This window comes from Eptatretus burgeri, chromosome 5, assembly GCF_056783735.1.
Source record: "Eptatretus burgeri isolate ZD-2024b chromosome 5, Ebu_testis_v1, whole genome shotgun sequence".
NCBI lineage: Eukaryota > Metazoa > Chordata > Myxini > Myxiniformes > Myxinidae > Eptatretus > Eptatretus burgeri.
In genome coordinates this window covers 82,178,088-82,200,613 of record NC_140965.1, presented here as the reverse complement: position 1 = coordinate 82,200,613, position 22,526 = coordinate 82,178,088, and the positions used below count along the sequence as shown (strand labels likewise).

General features: G+C 44.4%; 1 protein-coding gene across 2 annotated transcripts in view; it reads right to left on the bottom strand.

The window, feature by feature from the left end:
* Positions 1-22,526, bottom strand: part of LOC147026831 (calmodulin-regulated spectrin-associated protein 2-like) — a 47,052-nt gene that overhangs the window by 2,090 nt on the left and 22,436 nt on the right. For both annotated transcript variants that reach the window (XM_085882649.1, XM_085882650.1), the window contains exons 5-14: positions 16,572-16,667; positions 16,328-16,467; positions 15,592-15,694; positions 14,538-14,604; positions 10,490-12,614; positions 7,526-7,644; positions 7,039-7,310; positions 6,769-6,859; positions 249-367; positions 44-162 (exon numbers count right to left, since the gene is read on the bottom strand). In XM_085882649.1, the coding sequence (XP_085738775.1) occupies positions 44-162; positions 249-367; positions 6,769-6,859; positions 7,039-7,310; positions 7,526-7,644; positions 10,490-12,614; positions 14,538-14,604; positions 15,592-15,694; positions 16,328-16,467; positions 16,572-16,667 (3,251 nt within the window). The remainder of the gene's footprint in view (positions 1-43; positions 163-248; positions 368-6,768; positions 6,860-7,038; positions 7,311-7,525; positions 7,645-10,489; positions 12,615-14,537; positions 14,605-15,591; positions 15,695-16,327; positions 16,468-16,571; positions 16,668-22,526) is intronic.

Sequence of the window (22,526 nt, the reverse complement as noted above, 5' to 3'; positions counted from 1 at the left end):
GGGGAGAGTGTTGGACGACGAGAGAAGAAAGCACAGATCATACCTCGATGACCTTGTTTTTAAGAGGCTCATTAACTTTTCCAGCAAGGCAGCAGTGGGACAGTGCATTGTGCATGATGTGTCTATTGGACTTTGCACTCGGCTCCTTGTATAGCTTCGGTCCTGGTTTTTATACAGTACGAGTCATTCTGTGATGTAGCCAAATCGAGAACGACAATGTAAGGAGAACCAAAGGAAAAGTTTCTCACCTGAATACTCCCCAGCAAACACCTGTGATGATATCTGAGAAACTGCATCCCAGTCTCGCTCACCACTGCGGCTGTCTCCAGAGCCATCATCGATGTCCAGCATATCCACAGAGCCAGACCTGTCACAATTAAACCATAATCATAACCATCTCCAAGCAGGAGTGAACTATCCATCCAACCAACATTTACCATTTTAACTCATGGGTGAAACTCCTTCTGTATATTACGAAAATCCACATTTCAAAAATGACCCAGATGGAGGTTTCCGTATGTTTGTCAGCAGATAAACATGCCACGATTTTAGGGAATTCTGATTTCTTTCTTAACCCATTTCATCCGGATGGGATGCAATGCTCACACATCGTGACTACGGTGATGTGAATTGCTCCCATGGTCGTTTTGTATTATGAGGTTTTTTTTTGTAGAAGTCAGCCAGGTACAAAAGCTTGCAAGTGCGTGTCCATAATCAGATGTCTGCCAGGCAGGAGAACGTCCGTCTATGTCGGTAAGTATGGAAATAGTATCCATAGTTGGATTTTTTTTTCCCCTGTTGCAGCTCCCTTCAATAAACTTCACAGAAAATACTGAAGTGCTGTCTTTGTATTGCATGAAGTGAAGACTTGAAGACAGCAATTCTGCTGCACACAAGTACAAAAACTGATGTCTGTTGGGTCGTGACCACATCGATATGAGACCAATAAATCTTAAGGAATTAACGGAAGAGGTCATTTGGCCCATAATGCCTGTGCTGCACCACCAACACATTAAATAAATCTAAGGCTCTCGACTCAGTTTCATCCGAGGGGAGGGGGAATATGGATGAGAAAAGTGTGAAGTGTGGTCGGCAAAGGGACGACAATGTTATAAATTTGAATAAAATCTATTTCAAAACTCATTTGTTTATGACGACTTGCAACTTTCCCTCATACACGTCACTTGTGGCATGGTGTGCGTTTACTGACCCCTGCTGGAGGGGAGGGTAAGAATTGTTAATTCCTTTGATCCCTTTAGAGAGAACGTTTCCATTCCGCAGGGATTTCCCATTGAAGTCGTACTAAATGTGCGATGTTTATTAGAAGAAGGCACGGGATGACGAAAACGTAGAATCCCAGGACAAAAGATAGCCATGAGAACGAGCAGATCAATAAATAAAGTACACTCACGATTATATATAAACACACACAATATATATATATATATATATATATATATATATATATATATATATATATATATATATATATATATATATATATATATATATATATATATATATATATATATATATATATATATATATATATATATATATATATATATATATATATATATATATATATATATATATATATATATATATATATATATATATATATATATATATATATATATATATATATATATATATATATATATATATATATATATATATATATATATATATATATATATATATATATATATATATATATATATATATATATATATATATATATATTGGTGCTGTTCTGGGAACTACATCCTTCCAAAGCAACAGCAACCATCATACAGCATTCTCTAAACAGTTATTCCATTAATGTACGTTCAAAGACCCTTCCTTTTGTCTCGCAGGACAACGGGACAGTGAGTTGTGTAAATTTCATAGCTCGGTCTGGTTAAATCTCTGCACTCATTCCTATTCTTTTTTCTACTCTTATTCCTGAGGTAAATCCCAGCCACGTGTGCCCTTCGCTGTGAGATGGGTCCTCAGCGAAGGCCAAGCAGGCATTACGCCAGACACCCCTCTGCAGAAATCACAGCCTGCCAAACGCATGTGCAGTGGTAATTTCCACCCACTGGACAGAAAGCGCACCCAACACGACGCCCACGCTGAACAGAACACGTACCGAGGAAATGGAAGAAACGGCATCCTAAATGCTGGCAACTTGCAAAGCACACGTGGCCGCACCCTTTCCAACCAATTTCCAAATCCCCATCTAATAATTATATCGTTGCGGATTCGCGCCCGCCGGCATGCGGACGGCCACGTAACTTGAATCGCGGCACGTCGCCCACCGGACGGACAATCCCGTCGTGACCCTCTCGGACTAACGCCGGGAACTAGTCACGGGTGGGCCTTTCGGCCTCACCACGATCGTGCCAATCGACCCCCCGCGTGGGATAGGGTTGCTCGCCAAATTCGACCTACCTAAGTACCCACACGGAGGGTAGACCGGGCGATCGCACCTCGCCGCAGGTCGACTTCGGACACGGGCCACTTTAAGCGACCCGTTCCGTACTATCGGGATAACCGAGCGGTGTTATCGTCAACCTCGACGGTTCGATTAATTATTGGGCGTATTTAGCCCACGACCAACCCTTTACGTGAAGTAAGATGGAGATTCAATAAAAGAAAAGACGGAGCGAAACGGGAAAAAAAACAGTTCAACATAAAGCACATTTATTCCGCGCAAACGGAAAGCACACATATACAATTACAATAATTATGCACCAAAAGCAAATGTAAAAGTAGAAGAAACAACAATTCTGCACAAAAAGCAAATGCAACAAAAGAGACACAATGCAGATCTACTACCGACTACCGAGCACACGGCAACACTTATACAGTTTTACTTCACAGACGGTGCCGACAACACATATACTCAAAGCAAAAGAAAAAGGGACCACCCTCAACTACAAGGGGGCAGACCGGCCTGGGGCCGAGACCGCGTCGAGCCTACCCGTCTGGTGATGAGCCGCAAGATGGCGGTGGCGCCCCGACTCCGCGGGCCTCGCTGGCACTGCCTGGAATGGGGTGGGAACGGGGCCCCCTTCTCACACTATCTCAGCGCGGGGGGGGGGGGGAAACAGGAGGGGGTTGTTGATGCTTGGGGGAATGAGGATATCTCGCTGACTTGGGTCCCGCGATGAGAGACTCCACCGCGACCTCGGTCGCGTTACCGGCCTCCCCTCTCCGCAGCTCCCCGACTCTGACACGAGCGCCCTCTCGACTGCCTTCGCCGCCGCCACAACTCTCCAACTCTCCACTCTTCTCAACTCCGTCCAACTGCGATTCAGAAACTCTTTTTCTCTCCCGATTCAGAAACTCCATCAACAACTGCTCGACTCCCTCCAACTGCCTTTTCGGCGAGCGAACGCGGCCCTTTATAGCCCCCGGGGCTTCGCTCCTTCACCTTGACCCTTCACCTCTGGCTGGCTCCCCATTGGACAGAGGAAAAGTGGGCATGAATGATTCTCGATCCAATTTCTCGGAAAGGCTGGTGTTTTTGCACCCGCTGCTCGGTGCGCGCCCTGTACGAGTCCAGGATCGGTGCCCACAAGCGGCGCGGGAATGGCGGTGATGCGATGGTTGCGAGAGCGAGATGTGACGGTAAAGGTCGTGGCTGTTGTTGTGAAGCGGCGTTGCGGTTGGTGGTTGTTGTGTGATGGCTGTTGAGACGTGGTTGGTGGTGGTTGTGGTGGTAGTAATGGCGGCTGGTCCAAAATAAAGATAGTAAAAGAAAAACGGCTATCTAAAAGGGTCGCAGCCCGAATGAATGACATTTATTCCCTCTAAACAAGGGGTTTGGGCCTAACTACACATATACTTACAGAGATATCTCACCTAAGGGACCTGAATGGTGGTTTGCGAATTTCGTCAACCACAACAATATCTATCACCTTCCAATCCGAATCCCCATTTAATACTTGTGTCTATCCTCTCTTCCAATCATTTTCCTGAATTCATGACACGGATCAGGGCGGCGGACCTAAGCACAGCCCCGGGGTGGTTTATCATTGCACTGTACGGGGCATCCTCAATGGCAGGCAGACCCGCGCACTGGCCACGTGCTTAATGACGGACCTGCATGCATTGTATGGGGCATGCTCAATGGCAGGCAGACCCGTGCACTGGCCACGTGCTTAATGGCAGACCTACATGCACTGTACGGGGCATGCTCGATGGGGGCGGACCCACACGCTGACCATGTGTCCAATGGCGGACTCGCGTGCAGCCATGATACTTTATCCTCGTGCAGAACGGGGCAAAATAACATATCTTTGGTTGGGTCGGCGCATGAGATTACAATAACATCTTACCATGTCAGCAACAAATGTCTCCCGCGGATGGCAGACATCCTCCCGCACCTCCGCCGGATCGCTCGGGCCGCGTGGCGCACCATGGAGCAGGCACATTGACCAGTGCCAACCGCGGTTGCCGGGGCACGGCACGGGGTTCGGTGCAAGGCAATTCATATCATGGGGTTCGGAGCGAGATGATTCCGCAGCTTGGAACCATTTGGCAGGAAGTGAAGTGGAGCCGCTTCCGGTCATGGCGGCCGGCCAGTGTGCTGGCCGGGGTCCAACCAGAGCACCCGATTTGGGTGACGACATCGTTTCGGGTCGTTGCCCCCGCCCCACCGGATCTATAAAAGGACAGGTAGCGGGGCGGTGAGAGTAGTAGTCGTCGTTCGAGGGTCATCGTTCCTGCTCGCTCAGTCCTGTCGATTGGTCTTGCTCGTCCTGGCCTGGAATTCATCTTCAACCATTCACCTTCTGACTCTGCCTTTCTGCACCAACTAGTTTCTGACTCTGCCTTCTTCACTTCTCCATTCACTTGCTTCAGACTCCGCCTCTCTCCACCCATTGGCTTCTGACTCCACCAAAGTCCCTTCCTGCACGCCCCATGGTCGTGTCTCATTCTCTGGACCAACGCGAGCTGCTCAAAGTGCCACGAAGCAAGAGACGACGTGCCAGCTGTCAGGGAGGTATCGCCCAGCAGAGCATCCCCCCAAAACGTACTGGTGGTGCGATCGTGCAAGGTATTGAGAGACCATTAGCCTCATCTCCTCCTTTTACTCTTCATCGGTTTGTGTGTGTGTGTGTGTGTGTGTGTGTGTGTGTGTGTGTACACACACACACACACACACACACACACACACACGTGTCCTGGCACCTGTCCTCGTTTAAGTTAAGAATGTACAATAATTATATCGGGATAACTCTGCTCTGTCTGCTTTTGTAAGTTGCTTGTATATTGCCGCACCTTTCACATTTCTTGCTATCTTTGCTACAGACAACAATAAACATTCACTGTGCCACATACCTTTCCTCACCTGCCTGTAAATAAATCCCTTTGTAGAAATGTTCCCAGCTCGTTTTCGTCTTTTCTTTCATTGATTCAGCATGGTCCATGTCCTAACTTATCCGGGATATTATTCCCAACGATCCGTTCCTTTTAGCCGGTACGTCCTTGGCAGTGTCCCTCGGCTGCATCTGATCCGGTAAAGTGATCAGGTTCTAACAAAGCGCACCGAGGGCGTGTCCCCCCGGTAATTAGATCACGCGGTTATTTTTAGGTAACCTGACTAACTAGATGGAGGACCCTCAGTCACGTGGTTGAGTTTATTGGTATTCACGGTCGGTTAGCGACCCGCTGCATCATGAAATTATCCATGTGCGACGGCCTGCAAGTCCGCGGAGTCTGCTGGGATCCCGAGATAGCTTCCCCCTGATGGTCTTCTCACCCGACCCCCAGCCCGCAAATATCTCTATTATAATACCAAGCTTGCACACTAAAAACTCGGCTCGCCGTCACACGGTCCCTATGAAATTGCTGTGGCACTTAGCGGACATGCCGACAATGTTTGGGAAGTCTTGGCGTTCCATAGTACCACTTGCATTTTGCACAATGCGTATTTTTGTCATTCCACGTGTACAGTCTGTCGTCTGCTACTGCTATCCCGTGCATGTGCACGGGTATCGCTAGTATATATATATATATATATATATATATATATATATATATATATATATATATATATATATATATATATATATATATATATATATATATATATATATGAAAACCCACTTAATACAGGAAATGTAATCTCATCAAAATGGCCACGAGTACGCAACAGAGGGTACCAGGCGAGGTCTTCATGGTGTTCACAAGTCCAGTATCCGCAAAGTCAAGAAATGCGCAGAAGACGTAAAGAGGGTAGTAAATGCTCTGGTTTACACTGGAGCGAGTGTGGTTCTGGAAAACCTCTCCATTACATGACTCATGAGTTTAATGGGGTAATGAATGCTCTGGTTTATACTGGAGTAGGGCGATTCCGGTAAACCGCTCAATCACATAATGCAGGACACCGTCTCCCCTTTTATAAAACACTTGTATTAAAAGTCCTGCAAAATTCAGTATTTATTTTAAAACAAAATGCTATATATACTTACTGAAAATAATCTTCCCTGCAATGGATGTTCAAGTAAAGTAAAGTAAAAATTTCTCCAAATATCACTTTAATTTGCATTTTTTGTTGTTACAATTGAGACACGATCACTCCCAAAATGCATATTTTTAAATCAATTTTTCAAAATTTTACAAGGGGGAGAGGAGTCATTTTACTCGTCACTTTCCTTTTTTTCAAAAGTTCTAGTTTCACCCATGATTCAAGTCTATTTGATAAAACCCAAGTGCATTAAAAAAAACAGGTTTTACAAAACAAATCGACAAGACCATCAAGTCGCCTGTAACCTTTGGTCATGTGTGCTGGAATTGGGATCGCTGACAGTTGTCGAAGCAAGAGAGAGGCTGGAAACCGAATGGAAGCGATTCATCGAAGTGCCTGCAAGAAAAATGCTCTCATACTGGTTATCATAACTCCTTGGAAGTATCAGGTGTTGCTGTTTGAGTGGACCATCTTGATCTGAAGAACATCTCAAACTTTAGAAACATTTATTCACATCAAGGTAAAAGAACCGATTTTGCATAGCGGCAGCTTGTTTAGTGATGGCCAGAGCTTACCAAGAGGTGGCTTGTATGGTGAAGTGGCAACGCTTGCTGAATCTCCACGCTGCGCAGACTTTGGTCGTTGCCGAAGGCCTTTAGCTGGCTGGCGCAACTGCTGCTGTTGCCGCCGCTGCCACGCTTGATCTTGTTGCCGACGTCGGAAGGTCTCGTGAATGTACTCGCGCTCAGCCTTCCATTCGGCTTTCTGCTGCTGCTGCTGCTGCTGCTGCTGCGCTCTGTCTTCTTCGTCCTTTCTGTCCTTCTCTTCATTCTCTGCCACTCGACGTCTGCAGTGAGCACGTACAATTACAACCCATTGTCAAGAAGATAGCGTGGTCGAAGTACTGATACTCGTAAAATATCCTGAACTGAAGAACTGACACGAATACACCGATAGGATGAGCAAGTGATGAAGCACATATCCCTCTTTTTTAATTTCTCCTGAAAGCCTTTAAATTGATAATGTCCAAAACACGAGCGAGCTTGTTACAGTCCAGCTTACCTTTCTTCTTCCCGCCGCTGCTCAGCTTCAGCTGTAAGCTGCTTTTTCCGTTGTTGCTGTCGCTGAAACAAAGCTGCTTTCCGTCGTTCGCATTCTTCCGGAGGCAGACCGCCGCTATCCTGCCAATGACACAGAACTTTCAAATCTCCCTTCACAAACAGATACAGTGCCTTCAGAAAGTACACTCCACTTCACTTTTTCACAGTTTGTGTTGCAGCCTGAATTTAAAACAGATGAAAAAAAAAATTGTGACCGATCCACACAAAATACCCCATGATGACAAAGTGAAAACATATTTTTAGAAATTTATTGAAAATGAAAGGCAGAAATATCTAATTTACATAACTATTCAATCCCCTGAGTCAATACTTTGTAGAAGTGCCTGTGGCAGTGATTGTAGCTTTCAGTCTTCTTGGGTATGTCTGTATCAGCTTTGCAAATCTGGATTTGGGGATTTTCTCCCATTCTTCCTTACAAATTTGCTCAAGCTCCGTCAAGTTGGATGGGGAGCGTCAGTGAACAGCAATGTTCAAGTCTTTCCACAGATTCTCAATGGGATTCAAGTCGGGGCTTTGGCTGTATGCTTGGGGTCATTGTCCTGGTGAAATTTAAATTTTCACCACAGTCTTAGATTTTTTGCACTCTGAAGCAGGTTCTCCTTGTGGATTTGCATATATTTGGCTCCATTCATACAAGTCTCCCAGTCCCTACCACAGAAAAATTATCCCCATAGCATGATGTTGCCACCACGATGCAACATGGTGGGGATGGTGTTAGATGGGTGATGAGCTGTGCTTGGTTTCTGCCAGACGGAGCACTTTGCATTCAGGCCAAGGAGTTCAATTTTAGTCTCATCAGACCACATAATCTTTTGCCTCATGCTGTCAATCTTTCACGTGTCTTTTTGCAAACTCCAGGTGTGCCGTCATGAGCCTTTTTATCAGGAGTGGCTTCCATCTGGTCACTCTCCCATAAAGCCAAACTTGTGAAGTGCTGCAGAGACTGTTGTCCTTCTGGTAGGTTCTCCCATCTCAGTCAAGGAACTCTGTAGTTCTGTCACAGTGGTCATTGGGTTCTTGGTCACCTCTTTGACAAAAACAAACTGAGATTGCTCAGTTTTGTCAGACGGCCAGCTCAAGGAAGAGTCTGGGAGTTCCATTTCTATTTCCTATTGATGGAGCTCACTGTGCTCTTAGGAACTTTCAACACTATAAATTGTTTTATACCCTTTCCCAGACCTATGCCTCCTCACAATTCTATATCAGAGTTCTCCAAACAGTCCCTTGGACTTCGTGGTAAAATTTCTGCTCTGACCTACACAGTCAACTGTGGGACCTTATCGAAAGGTGTGTTTCTTCACAAATCATGTCCAATCAATTGAATTGGCCACAGGTAAGCTCCAAGTTGTAGAGACATATCAAGGATGATCAAAGGAAATTGGATGTACCTGAGCTCAATTTTGAGTGTCATTGCAAAGGGGTTGAATACTTATTGACTCAAGACATTTCAGCTTTTCATTACCTCTGCCACCAAAGGTGAAGGAAGTTATGTTTTCACCTCTTTCTGTCTGTGTGCAGGATATCTCAAAGTTGTAGATGGATTCGGATGAAATTTGGTGGACAGGTTGGGTGTGTGACAAGGAGGAACTGATTAGATTTTGGTGAAGATCCAAATCTGATAATTTTTAAAGTGATTCTTCACCATTGAGAGATGGGGCCAAAAACAAAATACAGAATTATATTTCAAAAATGTATTGGGCTCGATATGTTCTCATGGATCAGGCATTGCATGGCGGAGGTATGCGCTCTGCCGAGTGCCCTTCTAGTTGTTAATAAAATTGTAAAAATGTCGGGAAAAATTTTCTCCTTTGACATTATGGGGAATTATATGTCGATCAGTGCCAAAAACATCAATTCAATCCATTTTAAATTCAGGCTGTAACAACAAAATGTGAAAAAGTCAAGGGGTGTGAACACTTTCTGAAGGCACTGTATCTCATTCAACTGCCCAGTACAACAACTGGCTGGTGATGAGATGTCACTTCAAGTGCCTTGCACTCTTTTCTGCATGACGAATCAAATTACTTATTGCTCATCCAACCACCCGCCCACTTGTTCCCCCTCAACCCTTCCCCGTCCCACCTCCCCCACAATTAGCCATTTGGGGAACAAATTCCAAGCAGAACAATATTCTAAAATAAGCCTATTGCATGATTTAATGTGCATGAATAAGCCTAATGCACGATCAGCAGCATGATGTTGTGCAATCTCAAGTAGTCCTCTTGGAGGCGAACCAAAATACACGTGAACTGGAACGGTACTCAGCGGAGCACTACCTCCACCAGGTTGAACACTAATCGGCCAGATCTGCATCTGGACCTCAAGCAAAATCTCAGCTTGTTTTTGACACCAAACCAACTCATCCACCGAATTTTGTCATAATCTGTCCACAACTTTTTGAGGTCATGTCGTTTTTGGTGCTGTCATTGGTGAAGAATCATTTAGAAAATTAAAATAAATTCTCGTTTCCGGATCTTCACCAAGATTGAGTCAGTTTGTCCTCATCACTCACCCAACCTGTCAACCAAGTTTCGTCCCAATCCGTTCACAACTTTTTGAGATATTGTGCTATCTATCATTTTTGGCCCCATCAATGGTGAAGAATCGCTTAAAAAAATTATCGTATCTGGATCTTCAAAATTAAATCAATTCGTCCTCGTCACACACTGAACCTGTCCACTAAGTTTCGTCCGAATCTGTCTATAACTGAGATATCCTGCTGACAAACAGAAAGGGGTGAAAATAACCTCTGTCCCCATTAGGAGGGGGAGGTAACAATGAAATGTTAAATGGCCAAATAATAAAAGACAAGAAAGGATGAAGAGAAAACTGCAGCACAATGATGCAAAGGAACAAAGGATACTATAGAAATGGCAAATCAAAACAAAACTTGTACAGTACTTACAAAGAAGAATCCTTCAGCAAACTTCTTTTCCAACTCAGCTGTGTCCATCTCTCCAGAATTCAATTCATCTGCATCTGATGTGCTCATTTCTGAACTCTTGGTATCTTCTGTTCCCTCCTCCACAGATACTTGCCCTGCCAGACTTCCCACAAGGTGTGAGCTTCTGGCTGGACTACTCTCTGATCTGGGAGAACCTTCCCCATTTCCTGGCTCTTTTCCATAATTGACCCCCAAGCTTTTGAAGAGTGTTGGGGAATTAGAATTGAGAGGTGATAAAGACTGCGTGGGTGTTGGAGGCTCTTCAGACTCGCTCTTAAGCCGAGCGGTTCCTCGAATATTCGGGGCTGGATTGGTTGGAGTCTCTGCAGAGTTATCTCCCTCGTCTTCCTCCTCGTTAAAGCCAAACTGGATACTTGATTTGGTCTGCAGACGAACTTGCTCAGGGGAAAAGCGCCTTCGGTGTAGCACGTGATCAATAAAAGGTTGTGCCCTGAGGACCCGTTCCAAATTTGGTTTTGGGGAGTCAGCAGACAGTTGAGATGCAGACCAACGAAGCTCTGTAGGCCTTTTGGCTTTGGCTTTAGCCAAATGACGACTACGAAGGGCACCACGTGCTGGAGACCTGGACGGAGTACGACGGCCTGGGAGCGTCTCATAAGCTTTTGGTTGCAACTTTGCATCAGCATCTGCCATTGCCTGTTGGCTGTCACGCATTGCGAGGAGGTTGTCTTGCTGATGCGCCAAGCGCACCATTTCCTGCTGCAATCCACGTAGTGTTTCATTAAGCTTTCCAATTGATTTGCTATATTGGCCAAGGTCTGAATTGCCAGATGTTCCACCATCAACACCCTCCTGCTCTTCTTCACTTGCTTTAACACTCTCACCATACTCTTCTTCTGTACTTTCAGGATTTGCCCAATCTTCACCACCACCACTTCCTCCACTGAAGGTCTCTTCCTTCACCATGTCATGGCCATCCTTCTCCTGAAAACAAGCAGAGGTTTCTCCCTTCTCCCTATTTTTTCCTTTGTATGGCAATGGCATTGCAGTCTCACCAGCCCCCTGTGGCTCCGGCCTTTCTCGTTTGCTGCCTTTAATCACGTGTAGAAATGCTTCCTTTCCACAGCGCTCTCTCTGCTGTGCACACAGTGCTTCCACCTGGCGTCGCTGTGTCTCTATGGCACGTCGCTTCTGTTCCAACTTCAACTGCAATCGTGTAACCTCGCTGGATGTGGGGTGCTGGTTGGGTGGCACACTGGTACAATCGTCACTTGCAATATCATCCGAAAGCGATGAAGGATACTGTGTAGAAGGGTTGTGACTGCTGCGCACACCTTGATGCATTCCACCTGTTGTTGCAGTTTGGGGAAAACTGCTTTCCGAGCTGTCTGGTGTAGAGCGCAAAGAACTACCAACACTTGAGCGAGTCTCACCTCCACTGATTAGTTTATGATGTTTACGCTCTGCAAAGCTTGTTAAACGCACACCAGAGCTGGAGGAGGCTGTACTATCAGCACTTGGACAAGGGCTAGGGCTGGGACTCACTTCTGGAGACAACCTTTGGTGACTCCCACCATCGATGTCAAACTTTTCTCCATCGTCGGGATCGTGATCATTTTCATCTTCATCCCATTCACTGACCACAGGCACAACAGGTAGCCCTACAGCAATCGCTTTTTCAGGCGAGTCGAAAGACGAGTTCAAGATGCAACTTGTACGATCTCCAACATGTTGCTCCATCCCATTGGCACTGTGTCCTCCAGGATGCAGATAGAATCCATCAGAGCCTTCATTGGCTGTCGGTGTGTGACAGCGGCGATTAATTTGGAGTGGGCTGTCAGGACCGATTTCCTTATGGGGATCCACACTCCGAATTTCTTTTTCATCGCCGTTTGCAAGTGAATGTGGTTTGTCACCTTGCAATCTTTTGTTGGCTGCAGATTTCAAAGGGGAGCCAAGTGAAAGGTCAGTGTTAGGCATGCGCACACGTGGTCTGGTGGGACGCTGAAGACCATCTTTGATATGGGAACGTGGAAGGCCATTGCGAGGTGCATGGCGTACAGTACTGCCGCCATTATCACCATCATCAAAGCTTATTTCAAAGGAGATGGACTGTGGAAGAGACCTTCAAACAGAAAAATCAAAGCTGAATCAAAATCGAGGGCAACATGACAATGAACACTGCTTTAGGAGAGCATGCAAACGATTTTAAATGGTTGATTCTCCAGAAATTTAAATCTACGACGATGTAGTTTTTAGGAACACTGTTAATTATCTAACATCATTATAATAATCTAGCTCTTCCACAAGCCTCGAATTTGGATCCAAATAAAAATTTTCAACTGTTTAAGTTAGGTGGTTTAAAGAAATGTCATCGGGGGCAACATGACAATGGTGGATCAACACGTTACCCCTTACACATGCAAAGTAAATATTGTTACGGTTCCTAGGAACCGTATGCATACAAACATACAGTTGTCCCAAAGTTAGTTATGCCATTAGTATATGTGCGGATAGATCCCTCCCTTGTGTGTAGTGGGCAAGCAAAGGGGTGCGTTGCGATATTTTTTTAGTTAGATTAATAAATCATTTTCTCCCCTTTTATTTTATTTCCCGTTGTTGGAGCTGCAGTACCTTCTCTCGCTTGCTACTCTCGTTTGGGCTGGACAAGCACTTCACCGCCGACTCGCCTAACCAGACTCGTTTTAGAGGCAAAATCTTGCAGTAGTTCCTTCTTGGCGGGTCCAGACACGCGTGGAGTGGGTGGGCTTGCCGGCCTGGCAAAAAACCCCGTCCAGAAAGGGCGGACCCCATGAAGGCCCTGTCCAATCGGCACGGACGATGACGTCAGCTTCGCCAAGGCCCCTCCCCACCCAGGGGGATCTATAAAGTACGAAGCGATCCTCAGAGTAGGGTTGGGTGGTTGAGTTGGTGGAATGGTCTTGAGTAAGAAGGAAGGTCGTTGGTTCTTTGGTGGTCGGAGAGTTCGGTGGGTTCGTTGGCGTTGTTGCGAAGCATCTACCCACGTGGTAGACTACCTCGGTGGCCCGCGCTCTCCAATCAAGCTCCTTCACGGACACGAACTCCACACGTATGGTTGTGGCTGAACTCAACCTTTGTCAGGTGCCGCACCACAGAGCATCCCTTCCCCTGAAACTCTCAGGTACTAGGAACTGCGACCTCAGCTCCCTCCCTTCCTGGCTGCAAAAGGTCCCCTTTTCTTTTAATTGGGTTTATTTTGTCTGAGTGTGTGACGCCTGTCTTATAAGTAAACTGTATACAAGTTCTTTGATTATTGGAATTCTTGCTTTTATTATTCTCGCGTAAAGTCTGCTCTGTGTCCGCTTTCGTAAGTTGCTGTAAAAATTGTCGCACTATATCTCTCTCTCCTTTCCCCTGCATAACACACCAAAAAACTTGTTCCTGTGCCACATGACTTTCCTCGCCTTCGTGTAAATAAATGATGGTAGAAATGTTCCCAGTTTGTTTTTGTCTTTGCCTTCATTGGTCCAGCATGGTTCGGATCTGAGTTTAGCAGAGTCTTTATCCCCGATAATTTAATCTGCTCATTCCAGCCGGTACGTCCTTGGCAGTTCCGCTCAGCTGCATCCGATCCGGAGATGGTAGTTGGTACTCTACCGTAGTTGGTAGGATGATCCAGTTCGGGCAAGGCGTACCGAGGGCGTGGTTCCCCGTAGTCGAAACCGCGTGGTTAATTCGGTAAACTGATTACACCTGGCAGGAAGACCCTACACTACGCGGTTGAGGTATTGGCATCCACGGTCGGTTAAGCGACCCGCCGAGTCACGGAATTATCCGTGAGCGACGGCCTACAATTCCAGGAGTCTGGTGGAAGACGACGCAACTTCCCCCACCTAGTGGTCGTTCTCGCCACGGAATTATCCGTCAGCGACGGCCTACAATTCCGGGAGTCTGGTGGAAGATGACGCAACTTCCCCCACCTAGTGGTCGTTCTCGCCACCGGACCCCGGCCCGCAACATTATAATTAAACTACATGGTTACAGCAGGAAAAAAAAATCTGCTTACCTTTGACTCTGTTCAGCACCTGTTCCATCAGAGATTTCAACACCTCCATCACTTGCATCTACAGGTTCTGAAAATTCACACATTTGGGGGTACTGACCTGTTTGTACTGCGAAAATCAAATACAAAATCGTAATCAGCTGACATGTAGCCCTTTCATCAATTTGAATCCACTGCTGTACTTTATCTCTCCCCACTCCCATATATTTCTACTTCACTTTCAAACTACAGTATTCATGGTCAGTCACTGTAAGAGGTTGTCTCAAGAAGTGTGAGGCCTCACCATGAGCCAAGACCTCTCCTAGGCAAACGATGTAGCAAACCTGACCTTCAAAACCATCCACAGACTGGACATCCTCTGTCACTCCACATCTTTCCTTAAAATTTGAAACACTCAACCTAAAAAAAAAACAACCTTTGTCCATAACGCGATGGAATACTGTTCTCCCTTATGGAATGATACCTTGGCTTCACATCTATCTCTTCAAAGCTCAACATTCTTGGAATATCCCACAATAATGCTGAAGCATAAGGTCTGTTGCTTTCACATTGTAGGCAGGTTGGTGGCCTCATTTATTTATTCATTTTTATTTACATATCCCTCTTGAACCCTGTGCCCCCCTGCCCCCCCCCCACTCCCTCAGCCCACCAACCCTCCCAACAACTCTTGCATGTACAGGTTCTTCCAGTAACCCCTACAGATCAAATCTTCCCAAATCAAGACTGACTAGACCACTCAAAATCTTTTGTTCCTTTCTTCATTCATCTGTGGAATTGCCTTCCTTCCAGGGTTTCAAATTCCACATCCTCAAGCTTGCCCCAACTTTGCCCACAATCATTTATACTTCTGTTGACCCTACCTAACCCAACCCACTTAATTGTAGGTGAAGGCATTTCCTATCTCTCTTCCTGTTCATTCACTCCTTTGTTTAGTGTCCAACTGTTGCCCCAATATCAGGACATTTCCTTTTTTACCTTGTCACCTCATTCCTCCACAAGCCTCAATCTTGGAAAGAAAAAAATATAAAAAGCTTCCTCCAATCAATTCCATCCTCACCATCAATCGTTGGATCTTCAACTCCACCCAGTGGCTGCACGCAGTCCGCCGGCTCGACTGCCACCCTCCAAAAAATATCAGCCACAAAATCCATGATGTTGGGCTAAAGAATGAAAATAAGTCAATTTGGAAGGGGAAGAAGAGGAATTAATGATCAGAAAAGACAAAAAAAATTTAAAAAGCAATCATTGTCAATCCATTCAATTTTCATTAACCAACCATTCATTTAAAGTACCTGCTGTCGGGTCAAGTTGTGCAGTTTAACAACCAGGGTGTGGCCATTCATTTGCAGGCCTGCTTTATCTGCATGCTACACACACTACTCCCAATGAAACCCATGCCCTGCACCAATTACAGCCTCCCACGAGGAAGGAAGGGCAGATGTCACAGATGACTATGATAATCAAATATGTCTGTTCATCCATTTCACAACCTGCAAAGCTCAGAAGTGCCATGAAGTTCAGAACAGGCTCTCTTTTTGTTTCTGTAAATATGGAGACGAGTCAGGACACATCCAAAAGTGTGCCAAGAATGCCAAGCCCACCCCTTATTGCTCACACTTACCTTTGACATAAATCACATTCCTACGTCTTCCTAAAGGTTGACAAATGAATGTCATAACAAAATGAATGTTTCTTCAAACTTTATCTCTGACACATCATCCATACTCTGACAAAAACTACATCAAAGAGAGAGGTCAGCAACCATGTAAATTTTCTCATCAATAAAAACCGACCTGCAGGGCGGGGAGACAGTGGAGCACGTCGTCCGGTGTGAGCAACAGGAAGATGCCCAAGTGCTGCTCACAGACCTCCTGCAGGAGCCGTATATTGTGCAGACAGTCAACCATAGTCATCGGCTCACGCATACAGATGTCTGAGGGTGGATGGAGAAGAAACATCAAGAGCATGACCAGGCTAAGGAAAGATACAAGGTCACATGGCTCAGAGAAGCTGTAAAATGACACTGCTTAAGCACACCATCGAGAGGCAGGATGCTGGGGCAGTAATAGTGCAGTAACATCAGCAGGGCTCTTCCATCACGCATGTCCTTCAGGTCACAAAGTATCGGGAATGCTGGCTGAAGGGGGACCAGGAGAGGCAAACATCAATCAAATTCAAACCTTACATTTACTACGTACAGTTAATACTGCTCTTCACTTATGGACGAGCTTGTACACACAAATCACATGCAAGACAAGGATAAGAGACTTCAATGTATTTTTGCACGAATCGCAAGGACGTTTGGAGACTATTTAACAAATTGGTACAACATTTGAACCTGGAATCCCAGCACAATGAGTCAAGTGTTGAGATGGGAACACCAAGCAGGCTAACTGTTGCCAGGACAACCAGAAAACTCACTACAATTGGAACTTGAGAGTTCATTGAACACCTTACCCCACGCAATATTGAGAAAGGACATGGGTGGGGTCTGCGAGGAGCAAATCTGATTGGTTGAGGTGATGTAAAATGCCGTAATGTTTTATCCAAGTACTTTGACCAGACTTGATGGTGTGATGGTGAGAGTGTCCACTCCGAGTCTGTGAGGTCAGCGGTTCATACCCTGGCTGAGTCACACCAAAGACTTAATAAAAAATTGGACGTGCTGCCTCCTTGAGGTTCAGCATTTAAAAAAAACAGAAAAGATAGAGTACAGACAATCCCTATTGGTTGGCATTCATGGGGAGGAGGAAATGCCCCGCTAAGTGCGGTGAGAAAAGCGGTGCCATTGTTGTAACGTCGCTGGAACCTAGAGTATCTCGGGAAGTAACGGCACTTCCCCCAAGGTGTGTGTGTGTGTGTGTGTGTGTGTGTGTGTGTGTGTGTGTGTGTGTGTGTGTGTGTGTGTGTGTGTGTGTGTGTGTGTGTGTGTGTGTGTGTGTTCCATTCCAAGCTTGTATATATTTCAAAAAAAAAAACAAACAACGAAAAAAAAACAAAAAAAAAAAAAACGAAAGTTTGCTATCAGTGCCAAAAAGCCCATTTGTGTTATACATTGTTCAAGTTTATAATTCAATTGAAATAAAATAAAGATTTTAAAAGGTTGGAGAAAAAGAAAATTTCAGAAGTTTACTGTCATTCATGCAGACTGTTACACCACCTTATTTACACGTCACATCAGTTATTTGTGCCTGTTGTTTGCATCCTTTATGACGTCCTTAAAAACAGCTTGGTTTCTCCTTTGGAATGATTTTTCATTTTGTTTGACCACGAGCCACAGGCAGAATATTTAAAATAAAATAAATCACACCCATGTCCAAAGGAAGCGGTGGTTTGGCATTTCCTTCTCATCATGCTCGGCAGCTAGAGCTTCCCCCCGGTATCAATCAAGCATCTGCACTACTTAAAATTTGACGGACGGATGGATAGATGGATGGACATACCAAATATTGAAGCGGAAATACCGCTTAAAATTCACTCCTCTCTGCGCATGTGCGATCGGGACGAATTCAGAGCCAAAATACTGAGGAACTACAGGTTCGTTTTCTGGTTCTTGTTCAAAAATTTTGTTGTTCCTCAATCATCAACTGATGCTTGTGGACAACCAGACAGACAAAGTGAACCAATTGCCTAATCCTACTTTTCACACGCACGGTAATTAGCAATACTAGGAAATACAAGCAAGTCTGCACACCATCCCGAAGAAGATTACAAACACCTTCAAATGTTTAAAGATGGACACTGGATTTAAACATGATGGCTGTTGTAAAACTGCCAAAAAAATTGAGCCGTTTTTCACATCTCATGTTCATAAGGACCAACCGTTTATTTTGATTGTACAAAATATTTTTGAAATATATTTAAAAAAAATAATAATAATAACTAGAACTGCCACTTTATTGGCAGTGATAACCGGGTACCTAGACGTCCGCCTTTGATAAAACATGAGACTTTCTGGAGATGATAGTTGCAAAGTTTTGCTTCGATAGGATAAGTGGTTCCAGAGAAAACATTATTTAAGAGTGATACAAATACAGCCCTGCTTCGATACAGTGCGGGACTGACGCGTTATGGACCGGGTAGCACAAAGTGTTCAATCTATGTATTCTGTACGCAGTTAGCCCTTTTCCTGGGGGCATTGGCATTATCAATTGAATTGCTGTTCCTGTACCATCAAACGCATGCAGGTGCAGCCAAGTGAGCCTTCTGGAAAAAACAAATATAAAAGTTCTGATTCAAATAATTAAATAATTCTGGCTGCCAAACTGCGTGGCCAATCAGGTTGAAATTTTAAACCTATGTTTCACATGTCGGCTAGATAATAATTTTGAAGTTTCACATATATTGACACAGGGTTCCAGAGTAACTATTACTTAATATTTCCCCTTCAATTCAACATGGCTGCCAAACCATGGGGCCGATGGAGTTGAAATTTGAACCCTTAATTCCACATGTCTGTTCCATCACAAGTCTGAAGTTTCACATTTATTGATGCAGTAATTCCAGAGGAAACATTATTTAATATTTTTCCTTCAATCCAACATGGCTGCCAAACTATGGGGCCGATCGAGTTGAAATTTGAACCCTTCATTCCACATGACTGTTCCATCATAACTCTGAGGTTTCACATTTATTGATGCAGTAGTTCCAGAGTAAACATGAATTAATATTTTTCCTTCAATCCAATATGGCTGCTAATACAATATGAGAGACAGTCATACATGTGGAGTTTCGCCTCGATCTGTTCAGCCGTTTCAGAGAAGAAGACTTTTAAGGTTATTAATTTTCAATCCAATATGGCTGCCGTACCATGTGACCTATTACAACATAAATTTAACTTCTCCCGCTAATGGAGTAGTGGATTATGCTTCTTAGGTTTCGTGTTGATCGGACAAGGTGCGTTTTTCTATCCAAGATGGCCTCCAAACCATGCGACGACATAATTTTTCCGTATATGCAGGCATGGGGGTAGATTATAGTTGCCAAGTTTCGCTTCGATAGGTTATGTGGTTCCAGAGAAAACATTATTTAATATAATACTTGAATCCAACATGGCTGCAAAAAGAATGTGACCTATCAATTAGAAATTAACAAACATATTCACCCCTCATGTGCAATACGTTTGTGAAGTTTCCCTTTAATCTGTTGAGCTGTTCTGGAGAAGATGTTTGAAGGTTTCAGGGTAAATTCAATATGGCCACCAAACCATGTGACCTATCAGTTAGAAATTAACAAACTTGTGAAGGGATGTCTTGGGGAAAGTGCGTGTGAATTTTTGCCTCAATCTATCCAGCTGTTCTGGAGAAGAACATTTTTACAATTTATTAATTTTCAATCCAAGATGGCTGACGAACCATGTGACCTACGACATCATATATTAATATCCTGCTTCCAATCGTGTAGTGGAACACGTGTGAAGTTTCGTGTTTATCAGATAAGGTGCGGTTTTCTATCCAAGATGGCCGCCAAACCATGCGACTTGTGACGTCATAATTTTTTACCATGTATGCAGAAATGACGGTAGATGATAGTTGCAAATTTTCGCTTCGATAGATTAAGTAGTTCCAGAGAAAACATTATTTAATATTTTTCTTAAATCCAACATGGCTGCCAAACCATGTGACCTATCAATTATTCATTAACAAACTTAATGTCCCCTACGCATGCAGAATAGATTTTTGAAGTTTCCCCTTGATCTGTCAAGCCGTTCTGGAGAAGATGTTTGAAGATTTTAAGGTCAATTCAATTTGGCCGCCAAACCATGTGACCTATCAATAAAAATTAACAATCTTGTAAAAGGATGTCATGAGGAATGTGTGTATAAAGTTTCGCCTCAATCTGTCCAAACGTTCTGGAGAAGAAGATTAAAAAAAAAAAAAATCAAAACAAGATGGCTGCCGAACCAAGTCACCAATGACGTCACTAATTTTTTTCTACGGTGATTTTTTGTGTTGATGAAGCTCAATAAATTTCAGATTTTTCCCATGCAGCATTCTACTTGACGAATTTTCACCGGGATACCGCTTCACTGACGACGTCACGAAAAATCACCCATGTTCCCCATGCGGAGTTCATTAAAATGTATGAAGCGAAAAAAATTCCATTGCACGGTTTTAGAGATAGAGGTCCAAAGTTTATCGGTTTTTTTCAAGATGGCGCCCGCACCACGTGACCTATGACGTCATAATTATCAATTAAGTATGCTATCAAAAAAAGATACATACTATGGTGAAAATTTCGTGTCGATCAGACTTACTGTTCCTGAGAAAATGATTTTTAAAGCGAAAAAGCCCGCAAATTGCCGGCGGAAAAAGAATAAATAAGAAATAAACAGAAGAAAAACAATAGGTTATCCAGTCCATTAGACTGGGTACCCTAATAAGATTTCAACATGCTTGAGGCTACAGCACCCCCTGCCTGCATCACAACAGAATGAGCGTTTATACAAATCAATGCCAGGGATCATGAAACAATCACTTCAGGCAAACTCGACTGCCCCCATGACTTTCATTCAGACTGATGGAGAGTTGGCTTTCCTTTCAGACACATATTATCGAGGCTCATGCAAGTCTGGAATATCTGGGGTCAGAGGATCAACAGACAAAGTGGGACACAGATACATCACAGCATGATGAGACTTGGAGCTTAAAGAGAGACAGGGTTACAGTAGTTGCAGTAGAGTTCAGAATCAAACGGCAGAGACCATGAAGGTGGCTGTGGACATACTTAAAGTCCTGGAACGAAAGAAAAGCGGGAGACGACAGACTCGGGAAGACTCTTCCACGTGTGAGAGAAGAGGGAAATGGATGAAGGGAGGTGAGCATGCAGTTTGGGCGTAGTTCGTTTGCAGATCATGCACACTAGACGAGAATGTAGGTAATGTGCTCTTATTGTGGAAACAGCTTCATCGATCGTGGAGGGTGTCCATCAAAGGATTGAAAGAATCTTTAAAGGTAATTTATTTAATGGCTTTATAACCCAGCAAAACAAAACTTGGCCTTCATTCTTCAAACATCAAAATAAACAAAATGCCACGAAGCATAAATGAGTTAAGTTCAAAGCATTTTGAGAAATGGCCAGGAATGTTCAAATTGGTGCAAAACGAAATTGCAGAGAGGGGAGTAAAGTAGGCTGGTGGAACGAACCATGGAAAGGAAACAGGGCGGGGTGCCGTTTCCGAGCTGTTAGTCACATCAACCAATTTTACACAAACATGCAACTAGAAACTCAACGGGACAAGGTTACCTCGACTACACAGCTAGAAACTCAACTGGAAAGGTTAACTCGACTCCACACAGCCAGAAACCCAACTGGCAAGGTTACTTCAACTCCACACAGCCAGAAACCCAACTGGCAAGGTTACCTCGACTCCACACAGCGAGAAACCCAACGGGACAAGGTTAACTCGACTCCACACAGCTAGAAACCCAACTGGCAAGGTTACCGCGACTCCACACAGCTGTAAACCCAACAGGTCGGATTGGTTGCTTCAATTCCATGCAGAGCAAGAAACCCTTTCAAGCACTGCCAAATCTTTTGCACAAAATCTTTTGTAAATGCCGACTCAGGTGCTCCCGACTCCACCTATGGATTAACTGCAGATGGCATGTGGGGCACTGGGTTAACCGGCTGAGCAAAAAGAAGAAATCACAAATTCCACTGGAATAGGAAAAACACAAGCTAATGTAGGAAAATACCAAAGCAGAACGAGAAAAGAAACACTGCGATGAGTTCATGGAAACTTTAAAAATACATGTGTTTCAGAGCTGTCAGGTGGAAACCCAATATACACATTCCAAGCTGAACCAATGATGCTCAGGACCCGCTTTAAATCATATGCTTGCATGCACAATACTCGACTTGGACTGCTCTTGCTTGCATACACAAAATTCATCATGTTGTCATTTCTCGGGCACCGACGAGGTAATGTCAAACGAGATGGTTCACAAAGACTTCGTTCAGGTCGCTCAAACCTTACAACCCCTCATGAGG